The sequence below is a fragment of the Coloeus monedula genome (assembly GCF_965178545.1).
Source record: "Coloeus monedula genome assembly, chromosome: 1".
NCBI lineage: Eukaryota > Metazoa > Chordata > Aves > Passeriformes > Corvidae > Coloeus > Coloeus monedula.
In genome coordinates, this window is record NC_138781.1 from 21,692,319 (window position 1) to 21,706,182 (window position 13,864).

The 13,864-nt window shown below is 36.6% G+C and overlaps 1 protein-coding gene across 2 annotated transcripts in view; it reads left to right on the forward strand.

Annotated features, from left to right (window-relative positions):
- The window catches only part of RUNDC3B (RUN domain containing 3B), a gene marked incomplete at its 5' end in the record, with an annotated part of 48,539 nt that overhangs the window by 27,885 nt on the left and 6,790 nt on the right, over positions 1-13,864 (forward strand). For both annotated transcript variants that reach the window (XM_082298896.1, XM_082298897.1), the window contains one exon: positions 3,081-3,238. In XM_082298896.1, the coding sequence (XP_082155022.1) occupies positions 3,081-3,238 (158 nt within the window). The remainder of the gene's footprint in view (positions 1-3,080; positions 3,239-13,864) is intronic.

The following is a 13,864-nucleotide window of genomic DNA, read 5'->3' on the forward strand; positions in this document are numbered from 1 at the left end:
AATGGTTGTAACAGTAAATGGTGATTTTGGTTTATTCATGAGTCTAAGATCCAGAACCATTCCCATTCCTTGGAGGTTATTTCTGGTAACATTCTCTTAATGAATTGCTAACTCCTATAGGTAACTAATGTAGGGTGAATTTAAACCAGTTTTAGGATAAATCTTTGGAAATTTTGGTGCATTTAAGCAATTTTCAAAATGGTAGCTATTCTGACAGCTGTTGAGACTTTCCTAGTTGTCCTCCTTTGGAATGCCTACTTGCAATTCCAGCAGCAAAATAACTTTTTTTTTCCTACAGTCAGAAAATTTTCTGTTGTCTCATTTTCATTTGGCATGTGCCTGCCAAGTTTTTATATAATTCACTTCAACTATACTACATCTGTTCTATTACAACTTGAACAAATGACCAGTAAGATGGACTATGTAATAGAAAGTGTACCCAAGTGTTTCTCTCCCTTCCCTGTTTTCACAGCAGTAAGTTGCACCAACAACCGAGTTGCACTCAGTGCAGTAGGTACCAGTTAATCAGAGACTTTTTGTTTGAACAAAGGGGCTTTCTGACATTCTGTGTGTTGGAAAACTGGATGTTTGTGACAAGAAGACCAAGTTGAAAATACTGTCTTTAGTAACTGATACAGTGAGTCTGATGGGTCCTTCTTTTGCGCTATTGTCATTCATTTTACCCAAACAGTGATAAATTGCTTTTGTGCTTCTCAAGTACGTATGTGTGCTGCAGTCATTAATAGCACAGGTGAATGGTATTTACCAATGTGACAAGCAATTGGATTGCAGCTAAGATAAAGGCCTGTCTTTGGAGCCATTTGAATGGTAGGGTAGGGTCAGGTATTACTTCAGCAAGGTAAATCCTAGCATTGCTTTTTTGGATCAGCTACACTCTGCTGGTTTAGACCAAGACTCCTTGGTTATCCTACTATCCCATCTTGGGTACTTGACCAAAGTAGAAGTGGAGGGAAGAACAAACATGAAGCACATGATTATGCACCACCCTTCTTCTAATACACTCTTGGCCAATGTGTATCAGCTGGGGGACTGCCTGAAGCTGATAAGGTTTGTCTGTGTAGTAACCTGTGACAGATCTCTTCCAAATACTTGTCAAATATCCCCTTCATTCCATGTAAAATTTTACCATCCAAACAATTTTTTTTTTGGCAAAGCATTCTGTGAATCTACCATCTGTTGTGTGAAAAAACCACCTCCTATTCTGTCTTTTGAATCTGGCTCCTATAAGCTTGATCTCATGGTGCCTAGCTCTTGTATTTTAAAAAGTTAGGAACAGTCTCTTCCTTTCTGCGCTCCCCAGGCCACTCTGGAAATATGATGAATTTGTCTTTTCCAACTTGTCCCTTGTCCAGACCAATGAGTCATACTTTACACATTTTTTATTTATGTGAAAGTTACCCCTTCCCTGTTCTGGAATGATTTAAGCTGTTCGCTTCTGTACAGTAAACTCCTGAATTATTCGTGTACTGTTTATACTGGAATTTTACATGCTTTTACTGGTGGGATGTACATCTCTGTGTCACTATAGATAGAGGTATTTACTATAGGGATTATGTTTGTGATACTGGTACTTCAGGTCTAAAATGTTTCTGTAAAATTTGATTTTTCTTGGTTTGGAGTTTTTTATGTTTTTGAGAGGCAGGAAATTTGTTATGTTGTAACACATCATTTCAAAGTGCTACTTAGAACCCCAAGGAATATCTTAGGAGTCAAGATAACAGTAATATTTGGTGAGGCAGAACTAGGCATACTGAAAAGCTCTCAAGATTCCTTGGAATTGGTACTGAGACTAAAAAGTCCTTGTCAAATATAAATATATCCAGTGCATAGAACTATATTTAACTATAGGATCACAGAATAGTTGTGGTCAGACAGCACCTCTGGAGATGGTCTTGTCCAACTCCCCTGCTCAGAAAAAGGTAGACTAGAGCAGGTTACTCAAGGCGTTTTTCAGTCAGGCTGTGAATATCTCGGGGATGCACATTCCCCAGCCTGTCTGGACAACCCATTCCAGTGTTCATTTAATGAGGAAAAAAGAAAAGAGGAGAGAAAAGTTATCCTATAATAGTTTCCTGTATGCTCATATTTCAGGTTGTGCCCATTGCCTCTTTTCACTGGCTATCAGTCAGAAGAGTCTCATTCCATCATGCATACACCCTCCCATTAAGTACTGATGCACATTGATATGATTCTTTTTCCATACCCTCTTCCCTTCTCTTCAGCTCTGACCTGAGCAATCCCAGCTCCTTTTGTTTCCTCTCATATGAGAGATGCTTCAAACCCTTAACAGTCTTTGTGGTGATGAATTACAGTAGTAGCATTTTGCTACCAGCTAATGTGAACCTGTTTTCTTAATTCAACAGGAGTTGAGAACAGACACACCCATTCTGTGTCTATTAAAACTACCTTGTTTTTAATACCTTTTTAAAAATGTCGGCACCTATGAAACAGTTGCACATTTTTCCACGGGTTTCAAGGAATGTACACAATTTTATGTAGTGTAGACTTCCTGTATCTAGTTTTAACTGACAATTTCCAAGAAGTTACTAACATCTGACATGCTGAAACCTTCTTTGTCATTTTAATGTGTGATTCAAAAGTTCAAAGAAACTTTAAAATAACATTGGATATTTTATTCATAATTCTGGATCCCTTTCATTAATTATAAAGATCCATGTAGATATATTCTACTCTTATCCTTGTGTGTTATCTAACATCCTGCACCTGTTCAGTTGTAGAATTCTGATCTTTTTCTTGTACTCGTGACAGTTGTTTTTGAAAGATGATTTAGTGTTTCATGCTGGTGGCTCTCCTGTCTCATTTTTTCATCCATTTTTCTATTCCTCTGCAAGAATATAAATAAATATATGATTTTCCTGTTACCTATTAGGAAATCTCTAAAGTCAATTTACTTGTATATTAAAAAATAAATAATTAAAAAAACCTACAACAACCCCAAAAAATTGCATACATCATAAACCAGAAAATATGAACATACATAATGGAAAATGGTTTTGATAAAGTGTTCTTTAAAGTTTTCTAACAACTTACATTTTCAGGGTTATCTTGAAGAATTGGTACGACTCAGAGAAAACCAGCTGTCTGAATCTGTCTCACAGAACAAATTGCTCTTACAAAGAATTGAAGATATGGATCTAGCCCATAAAATGGAGAAGGAGCAGCTGGAATATATCATTGTGGAACTGCAAGACCAGTTGTAAGTTAGCATAATGGAGAAGCATTGCTAGAGCAGTATTACTTAAATTTTTAACTTATTTAACTATACAACGTGTAGAGTTTCTGATCCTATGGAAATAAGTCAACTTCTTAAAGAAATTGATGTGTTTTAGCGCTTTTTTTTTTTTTTTTTCTGACAAGTCTTAGATTTGGGAATAGCTCCCTGGAAACTGCAGTAATGTAAAACAGAATAATTCTGAGATTAAATATTTACATTTTTTTTAGATATGAAATAGCTTACAGTAAACTTGCTTAAATTTTTAATATGTTTTTATAAAACGTTCTTTATATTTTATTACTTCCAGTTTTATTGCTACCCGTAAAAGTATTGAAAACAGCTTCCTTTTGAAGACTATTTTTTAAAAGTTAGGCAAGAGGGGGTAAAAAATATTTCTTTTCTTTGGCTAGATTCTAATTTATTAGTGACAACTCAGACACAGTAATTCATCTGGTAGTCCTAAAACTGTTCAAACTGGCAAAACATTTTGCTATCACCCTTTCTTCAGTGCAAGGCAAAATGCTAAAACAGTAGAAAGCTTATTTTTTGTTAATAGCACATGTGATTTCTAATATGATAAATGTTTTAGTATCTTACGATCATTATACAGTTTATTCTCTCAGCCCTGACTGTTGGATATGGAGGTACTCTCCTGTTGCAGAGACATTGCCACCTTGGATGGGGCTCGAGCAGCCTAGTCTAGTGGAAGGTGTTCCTGCCCATGGCAGGGGAGTTGGAACTGAATGACCTTTAAGGTCCCTCCCAACCCAAGCCATTCAGTGATTCTGTGTTTGAAGACCCAGGCAGATGGAGGAGTCGCTGGTAATAGGTTGCCATGAAGCTGCCATAGGGTGCACCTGCAGCAGTTGAATGTTCTGTTCATAACAAATAAAAGACAAGTTATTTTGCCTTAAATTTGGATTAATTTGTAAATATCTGAGTCCTAGAGTAACATGGCAGCCATCTGAGATCTTGGAAACAATCTGTGATAAAGAGAATATATAAAGACACCATCCAAAAGGGTCTTTCCTGCGAAGTAAAGTACTTCTAGCTTGTAAGCAAAGCTGCATTTTTTTTCTGCTTCTCTCTTTCTCTCGTGATGGATCATTTTATTGCCAGTGCTTGAAATGGATTTTTTGAAAATGTCCATGAATACAGAATTGGCATTTTATTTAGGCCAAATTCAGAGTTGAGGAAGAAAAAAAGATGATTTTCCAAGTTTCTTTTTTTTCCTTCTGATTGACTGCAAGTTTTTGAGAGATACCTGTTCTTGACTTCTCTGAATTTACTGGTATGCCTAATGATTCATGTTATACTGCTTTGGCATCCCTGGTTATTTGGGGGAGGTGGGGGAAGGTGTGAACTCATTTAAACTTACTCTGATACTGGAAATTTTGAATGTTCATACCTGCTGTTTAATTTTACCTGAGATATATGCAGTCAGACTGCTCTGAAAATCTCAGTCTTTCAGGTTTGATTTTGTTTGATTTTTTTGTTTATGTAAAGGCTCAAACTGTGGAATAACTTCTGTTGTATCTTGACAGTGTGTTCTTGTATATCTGTTTGTAAGACACTGCAGTCAGGAGTCTGAACTACACTAGCTATTTGGAGAGGTATAATTTTAAATTCTTATTGCTGTGAGTGTAGTGTGCCTGTCAGGTGTGGGAGGGGAAGAAATATTCCTAGCAGGTTTCTAATGGTCAACACCAGGCATAATTAATTTAATCATATTTGGTATTTGTGTTGGGTTTTTTTATTCCATCCAAGGGTGACCTGGCAGCAGAATGTGTTGTATCAGTAATGTTGTGTCTGTAATGAGGCATGAGTTTTGGCCAATTGCTTTTTATGGTCCAGCCATTTTAGAACGATGTTGAAGTAATACCAAAACTCAGTGTTTTGCTCCCCTACTATTACTAGCATTTTGAAGCAGTGAAGTATGCTGTAATCTGTTGGGAGTTCTTCATCAGCTGATAAGAGCAAATTTGGGACTGTAATTCTGTCCGAGGCTTACTGCATTGCTGTTTATAAAACTCTTCAAGGTCCGGTTTAGGATTGTTTGCTCTGTAATTGAAACTATTATAAATAAATATTCTATGCTTTCTTTTTAATGATGCTCTTCTATTCTACTGGCTGCTGTTTTAGGTAGCAAGGCCTATGGCTTCAAACTTTTGTTGAGTAAGGTTTTGTTGAGGTTTCCAAAAGGGTATTTCACAGGCATACAAAGCAAAATGTTTTATGCATATTGTCAGTGGACTTGGCAGAATCTGAGTCTATATCTATTTCTGCCCTCCACCCAAAAAACAGAAGCGTGAGGTAATGAATGGGGGTCTGACTTCCTTGATGGTATAGGCTGTTACTGTTGCTGACTTGGAAACCAGTTAACAGAGGATCGACAGACAGATCAACAAGACCTTCAGGTTAAAAATTAGATCTGCTACAGAGAATCTTTTCTGTGTGCAGGTTTACTAAGGGGGTTTGCTGTAAAGCATGAAATAAATATGGGGATAGGAGGTCAGAGAAATTTGGAAGGAATTTTTCTTTTACAGCTGCTATGCTTCATGTTCTGCAATGTTCAGTATTCTTAACTTTGTCTCACACACTTGAATATTCAAACTACAATGAGCAACATAGTTTCCAATTTAGTTAAAAGCCATTTTACAGATCTCATGAATACCAATATCTGGAAAATGTTGAAGCTGAAAATTTATCAATTATTCACAAAAGAGTTAACATTTTTTTGTGTCGCTCAGCTTAATTGAATTTCTTAGCAATATGCCCACCCATCTGGGGATTGGACCTCTGATTTTGTTGGCAGGTGTCTGATGGCAAATCAAGTTATAAAGGGAATCTGCAATAGACAACCTGATCATCAGCTCAACACATTTAAGCTAATGCACGGCTTGTCAGGAAGAGGTTCAGACTGGACATTGGGAAACAGCTTTTTACCCAGGGGGAGATCAAACACTGGAACAGGCTTCCTGGAGAGGTGGTTGGTGCCCCCAGCCCATCAGTGTTCAGGAGGCATTTCAGTTGTGTGAATTGTCATAATGATGAGCCACTCAGGGCCTTCATTTGCTTTCTTCAGATGTCATCACTGTAATGTGTTTTTTCCTAGGTGTTGTAGTTGAACACTACAGAACAGTGCTTTTGGCTCCACTCTTCTATAAGAATAGTGTATTTTTAGTGAGGGTGAGGCAGTTCTAAAAGTCTTAAAGTGCTTAAAATTAACAGCTCACAGGAGGACAGCCAAGAGAAGCCTGTGATCCGTGGCATGGAAAAAAAAAATGAAGAAAACAGTTTGAATTCCGTAACATTCAAATTACAGAATTGTAATTTGATGGTAGAGGGATCCCAAATCATCAAGGAACTGCATCCTGGAGTATTCAAAATGTACAAAGGCAGACATTACTTCCTCCTCTATGTTTGTGAAAATGTTGAATGTTTCTTGAAGCAGAGAGACATTTTATTGTGCACCCCATCGGTAAAAAATTCTAAGCATCCCCCCCCCAGTGTAGACATATTTATTTATAAGTTGTGCTAATGTATTATTTGTATTCTTAAACATACAAAAATAGAAATTGAAAAGTGTAAGATAAAAATGAAATAAACAAAATGTTATATTTAAAAAATTTTATTAACAGTACAAAAAGGGCTTTTTCCAGTACCCCAGAGGATTATCTTGTGCATCTCACTTTGGAGACCACTGCTTTGAAGGACTAGTTAACTCAGTCAAAGATGTGACTGAGCAAAATCTGGAACCATTGGTCCACAATATCCTTGCATTAAAACTCTTTAGGTCAGCTTAAACAAGCTTTTTTCACTGATTCTTAGTCTTTCTTTTGACTAACCCACTACCTGTGTTATGAAAAGCTCTGCTGATATTTGTTACTTTAAAGTTCAGATTCTGCATCTGAAATTGATATTTATATAGGTATATATGTATTGATGTATGATTACAAGAGAGATTCCATCAATTTCCTGAATGACTCATCTCCTGCATATTGACTCACTGATGTTATAAAAGCTGATCACTTTAACCCAGAACATCTTTTTAAACAAAGTGAAAAGAAAAGGAAGGCATTGTATGCAAAGCAGAAAAACTCACAAAATGCTTTAAAATTTTTTTCTTCTTCTGTGTGTTTTGCTGAAATGAAAACAGTGATTTGTGTAATGCTTACCAACACAGGTTTCCTCCTAAAGAATTTCTTCAGGTTTTCAGGCTGGTGTGCCTGGTGTAAGATGGTACAGCTGCTTTGTCCCTGCTGATGTAATTTTTTTTTTTTTTCAATTTATCACGTGTGTGAAATTTACTTTGTAAATTCAATGACTGTGCTATATTTTATACTACCCTGTTTTTTATCTTTCTCTACTGTTTCTTCCTATATACCCATCTGGATCTGGAGAGAAAGAAGGAGAGTTATGGGGGGAAAAAAATGTCAGTCTTCCATATCTGGAATTCTGTCACTGATTAAGGCACCCATAGGTGTGAGGTACACTCGCATCTTATATTCAATTAAGCTTGACTGTGTAACTAAAAATTTTTTGTGTGTGTTGTCAGTTCTTAAAGATAGGTTTAACTTGTCTGGCTGTTACTTCAGAATGAGCCTTTTCAAGGTTCAAACTGTGCTTGTACTCCATTCTTAATGTCTTAATATAGCTTAACATTTTAATATTAATAATTCTTAATATTTTAATATTCAGCAATACTGCAGTTTCTATCTGGATAATACAAATGTCTTTGTAAAGACAGGAAATGACAGTGTACCTGCCACCCTGAGAAGCTGGGGTTTTTTCAGTGATACTCTTTAATTGCAGTCAGTGTGCTATGTATGTCTGCACAGCCTGTCACACTTCCCTCTTTTCCAGGCACTGACTGCTGGAGTACTCTGTTCACATACCTTTTTTTCCTATGTTAGCACTGTGTGGAGCTCAGGGTAGTGCTCCTTGCCTCTCAGAAAGGTCCATCAGCTCATTCTCTGCAGCACAGTAGTTCTGTGAGCAGCATGCAGAGTAAATTCATACATGTTTAACTCAAGCCAAAATTGGCTTCTCTGTTTCAAACACACCATGTCCTACCGATCTACTATGGACTATGTAAAGGAAGATGTACCATATTCTCTGTAGCAAAGAGGATTTCTTTTCAATGAATAGTCATGCCCCATTTGGTTAAAAAACTTGCTTATGAAAATAGTATCTCTGCTTGCCCTTACTTTGTCAAGATGCCATTTGTAAACTCTCTGGAGTCTGCAGAGTGCTGCCTCAAGTACTCAGCCTGCGAGCAGGCAGGGCAGGGTCAGAGAGGAAGACACAAAGCTGTAGAGGATGTAGGCTAGGGCTGGGCTGCCAGGGACAAAGCAGAGAAAAGCTTCTCCAAGGAAACGGAAGCAGAAAGGTCTGAGCAAAGGCTTTGAAATTTATCTTGTGTTTTGTGTCTCCCTGTGAGTAAAACTTTAATGTGGGTTGTCTGGTTTTGTAATCCTAGCTCAAAACCTAAATCATCTGGAGAAATAGGAAAGCTGGATCAATTTTTTAGCCCTCTTGCCTTCATTTCAGATTGTCTTCTATTAAGACTTTCTCTTTTTTTAAAGGAACTGAATTTTTCAGCTGCTTAAGTACAGTAAATCCAATTTGTTGCAGCTGCTTTATTTCCTCACTGAAAGGAAGTTGAAGATTAAATTTTAATCTTTGATCTTGGCAAATTTCTTCTCTAGAATGTGAAAACTGAGAATGCTAATCCTTCTTTCCATTTAAAGCTTTCATGGATCCTGCTATCAAGCCCTAATTCACATTAGCCATGCTTTTATTTGTAATGCTTCCTGTCTGTCCTCTGCTTCTCCCTCAGTTTGAGCAGCAGTTTGAAATCCTTAGTATTGCAGTCTGGTTGATTTTCGGGTCCTTCTTTTTTCAGCTTGTCTGGTTTTGGGGTTTTTTTGTGGTTTTGTTGTTGTTGTTGGTGGTGGTTTTTTTTGCTTGTTTGTTTGTCTGTTTTTTTACAGCAAAGAAAAAATATTACATATTCTGAGAGAAGTTAAAACTTTCATTTAGGCAGTGTTTTGAATTTTGTCTTTGTGTAATTTTTTCTTTTGAAGTTTGCTGCAATATTGTAATCCCATTCTGTTTTACAAGGGTGTGAGTTGACAGCAAGAAGGGAAGTTCTGTTTTTAGTGAGGTGGAAACCCAAGAAGACATGGGTGTTTCCTTTTCTGCAAATATAACTGGGAAGAGTTCAGCTGGGCGTAGGACATAGACAGAGAGACTCCTGCAATTCAGAGTGGAACATACAGGGCAAGGTACAGAACTATGTAGAATTAAACAATTTGCAATCAAGCCTCCAACATGATGATTCTATTCTTAGAATTCACATGGGTTTATTGTGCAAGAGGAAGCCAAAAGTTTCTGGGTTGATAGCAGCCTGAAGGAAAAAACTTACTCTACAAGATGCAGTAAATAGGGAGGCATTTCTTTTTAAACCCTCATATTTTATTATCTCATTCAGAACTGTTAAAAAGGGTGGTTAAAAGGTTTATTTAAAATAAACTTTAACATTCTAAAGAAGTTTAAAGCTTTTGAAGCTATTGGTGTCTTCAAGGATGTGTTGGAATATTTACAGCAAAATGTTTTCTAACTCCAAAATGAAAAATACTCATTTTTGCAAGGAGTCTGCCTTCTGCTGCCTTCTCCCCTGCACACCCCTTAGTGGGTTAGAGACCCATAGGGACTTTCCTTTCACCATTTTGCATACTTATTGACCTTAGCATGGCAGTGTGTCCCCTTCCAGGAGTCTCTAACGTGTAATACTAAAATCTGTTTTTATAGTGGCATCTTTCTTCTCTTCTTCCATAACTTTGATTCTGTGGATAAAGGCATCACATAGAAGTACAAGAAAGCTTTAAATAAGTTACCTGGATGTTAGCACTTCATGCATTCCAAATTCCAGAATATGTATCCAATGTAGGATTGTAAGATTGGTAACAGGGGAACCTGTTAATAATAATAATGACAAGTATTGAGCCTCTGGAGGCCTCAGGGCAGTGCAGTTGCAAATGATGTGCATTCACAGTAGGAAAGCATATTGTGTGCATTATGAGTTTCTTCCTTTGTTAATATACCTGAACTTACCTGAACTGTGGCAGAAAAAGAATACTTGCTTTGGCATAGTAATACAGCAAACATCAGTGTTTTCCTCTTCTAATTCCACAAAGAGAATCATGTCTGGAACCTCAGGTGAACCTGAGGCTTTGTTTTCATAAAAGAGTTTGAATAACTTGATGCTGCAAATGGAAGGATTAGAAAAAAATAGGTAAAAAATATGGTAAGTCAGTCATGGTGCATAATCATTAACTGCTGGATTGTGATCATAGAGCCTGAATTTGATCTCTTTGTGCTTTATCTGTTTAGATAAATAACCTTGCATTACCATTTGCTTCTGAGAGTCACAGGGTTTTGTGCTTCATTTCTTAAATTTACTCAACCATTTTGCAGTTTTTTCTCCTGTTTTTACTGAATTCAAAGGAATCATGTTAAAATGGCAAAAAAACTATTGAGAAGACCAGTGGTTTTAGAGAAATTTTCCTGACCTGTTAAGAAGGAAGAACTTGATTTATTTTTTTTCTGACACCCTTGTAGAAATGTTTTTTTTAAAGGACTTCAGCTGTAAATGGATATTTTGTATTTACATCACTGACAAAGGGAAAAAAATCCTTAAATGACAAGCTGAGTTTGAGAGAATATTTACAGACGGCAAATTAGACAATCTGTCAAAAAAAAAAGCATGTTTGCTAAGAATCCTCCATTTCTCAGCTGATCCGATAGTTGAAGAGCTGACTTTAAATCTGCTCTTTACTTTTTCAGTAGTTTGGTTGCTGATCAGGATCAGCATTCTTGTTTTCTGTCAAGACCTACTACCTGGGAAAACTGGTTGTGTTGTGCCTGTCATCCTCCTCCAGAGAATCGGGTTATTTGTGCAAGGACACGAAGAGTGTCAATCACATGCTGCAGTGCTATTTTAATGAGCATATGCAAAGTCAACATATTATGATATTCCTTTTGGATGTCTGTGTTCTGAAACAAAGTCTTCACTGCAGTTAGACTAGAACTCGGGAGTCCAGCTGCCGGTATTTCTGACAGTATAAACTTCCTCAAGTTATCCAAAGGTCAAGAATATCAAAGGCTGTGTACAATTGATAACTAATTTTGTTACTGGAGGATATAGTTCAAGATCTCTCTAAGAGACAATAAAGGAGGATTAAAAAATGCTGAAGAAGCTTCAAGGGTGTCTGTTCTGTGGCATAAGTAGTGCCATTGCTGTGACACACAAAGATCTGTTGGTCAGTCAGAATAAGAAAATGTGTTGCGGTAGGACATTCCTGCTTTTTTTTCACTGCAGCAACTGCCTTTAGAAAACCTGCTGGGATCTAACTGCTCTGGGATCTATCTAGGTTGGGGAATAGTGTGTCACTGCACAGGGCACAAATCTGACAGAGATCATACATTGCAGCATCACACTCTACTGGTAAGTAACTCATTTTCATACCTGCTGATCTAATTTCTCAAAGTCCAATGACATACCAGTCCAGACAGCTCACTGCTGTGCTACAGTACTGACAGCTTGGGAGTTCCCTTTTTATTTTGGAGTTGCTTTTACAGATTTTAGTTATATTCATGTATGCTGTCAATTTAAGTTTGCATTCCATATTTCCTGTCCTAAATAAGGGGTTTTGAAGCTTGTTCTTATTCAAATGTTTTATTTTTTTTAAGCTTTTATTTTCACTTTTACTTTTCACTACTCAGGTAGTTCTTGAACTGGAACACTCATCTGATGTAATTCCCTTTCTTAGGGAATTAGTCTGTTTGGTTTATTTCCTGTCTTCATCTGCTGGTAGGAGGGCAAATTGCCAACTGGACTGGCATTTTCTGGATTTGGAGAAATTAAACCTGCAGGTAAGAAATTACTGGTTTTTCATAGGTATAATTGGAAACAGAACTGAGTTTTGTTTTATTAAACAAAAAAAATCTGTAAATGGAACTTTTGGAATAAGCTTCCAATGAATCTGGATTTGATCTGGGGGAGATTGGAAATCCAGTATAGCTGAAATGAGACCAGAAATTTTATGTGGTTACCCAGGAAAGGTTTTTCTATATTTGCTTGGACTAAACTTGAGATTAAATTCTATTTACTTATTAATTTTTAAATTCACAGAGGCTGCAGTTACAGTATAGTAAGTGACCAAATATAATCACTGTTTCATGTAATTTCTGTTCTGCATGCAGGAACCCCACATACTGGTTGTCTTTTGTCCCTGTCTCTCACTATTAAGTCAGGTCACACTTGCAAGATGCAGAAGTCTTAGATGTATTAATTCGAAGCAGTCATTTCTTAATCTTTTGAGAGGCAGCTGAGCTGCCAAAAGCAGTGCTAGTGTAAACAGAAGTGTTTGTGGGGTTGTCTTAGGAATTAAATTTTAAAACCATAAACAAACACAAACAGACAAAACAAGAAAGCTTTTCAAAAAAAAAAATTTAAATAGCTAACTTTGATGCTTCATTTTCCCAGTGCCCCCTAACATGATTGTACCAGAACTGAAAGGCAGCAGGGATGGAAATGGGCAGTAACTTGTCAATTGCATTTTATTTTTGTGTACTGTACAGAAATATATCCTGCATGTGGTTAATACTCTCAAAACAATAAATCATTAAATAAACAGCTCAAAATAATAAAAGTTGAGGAAATGTGCAAGTAAATATTCTGAAGGGTACCTGAGAAACACAGGGTCAGTGAACAGTAGAGGAGAAGGATGTTTATTGGAAGACTTTACTAATCTCACATTTCCCAGCTTCTTAAATACACAATTAAAGAACTGAGAGTCAAAAGCATGCAGAGATATTTCTGGGAATAGCTATGTAAACCTGATGAATGCTTTGGCTGCTTCTGTTATTCGTGAATAAAAGTAAGTAAATTTACAGGCCTGGAGGGAGCATATGTATCTGCAGACACTTATTTCCAATTTGGGAGTATGTTGGTATTGATTAGTTAATGACTCATCAGTAATCTTTTGTAATAGGCTGGAATTCATTAACAGGATGTTTTTAACTGAACAGGTTTTTTTGGTTTTGAAGAGGAGCCTAATTTTAGTAGTAGTTCCTGGTATAGAGAACAAAAAATATAAATGTAATGGATATATTTGTTCATTTTTAAAAATGTATTTTAGTATTAAGGTGTTCTCATCTCTTTTGCCGATTTTTTTGCCAAACAAATTATTGCAGTAGTATTTTCAGTTTGTGTGGAGTTTTTATTTTTTTTCAGATATTAAAAATATCCCACCACAATTTAAGTGTCATAAATAGGGTATCCTGGGACAACATGGCAAGACTGTGTATGTTACACTACCCTTATATGTATGCATTATGGAAAAACCTATGCTGTGAAGTAGTACAAGGGATATTTGGTTATTTTAAAAGAAATGCCCTGGTTTCAGCTGGGATAATTTCCTTCCTAATAGCTGGTACAGTGCTGTTTTTTGGAGTCCGTTTGAAAATAATGTTGGTAATAGGCTGATGTTTTGCTTGTTGTTGAGTGTTCTTTCTCTGCCTATCTATTCATAATTTCTT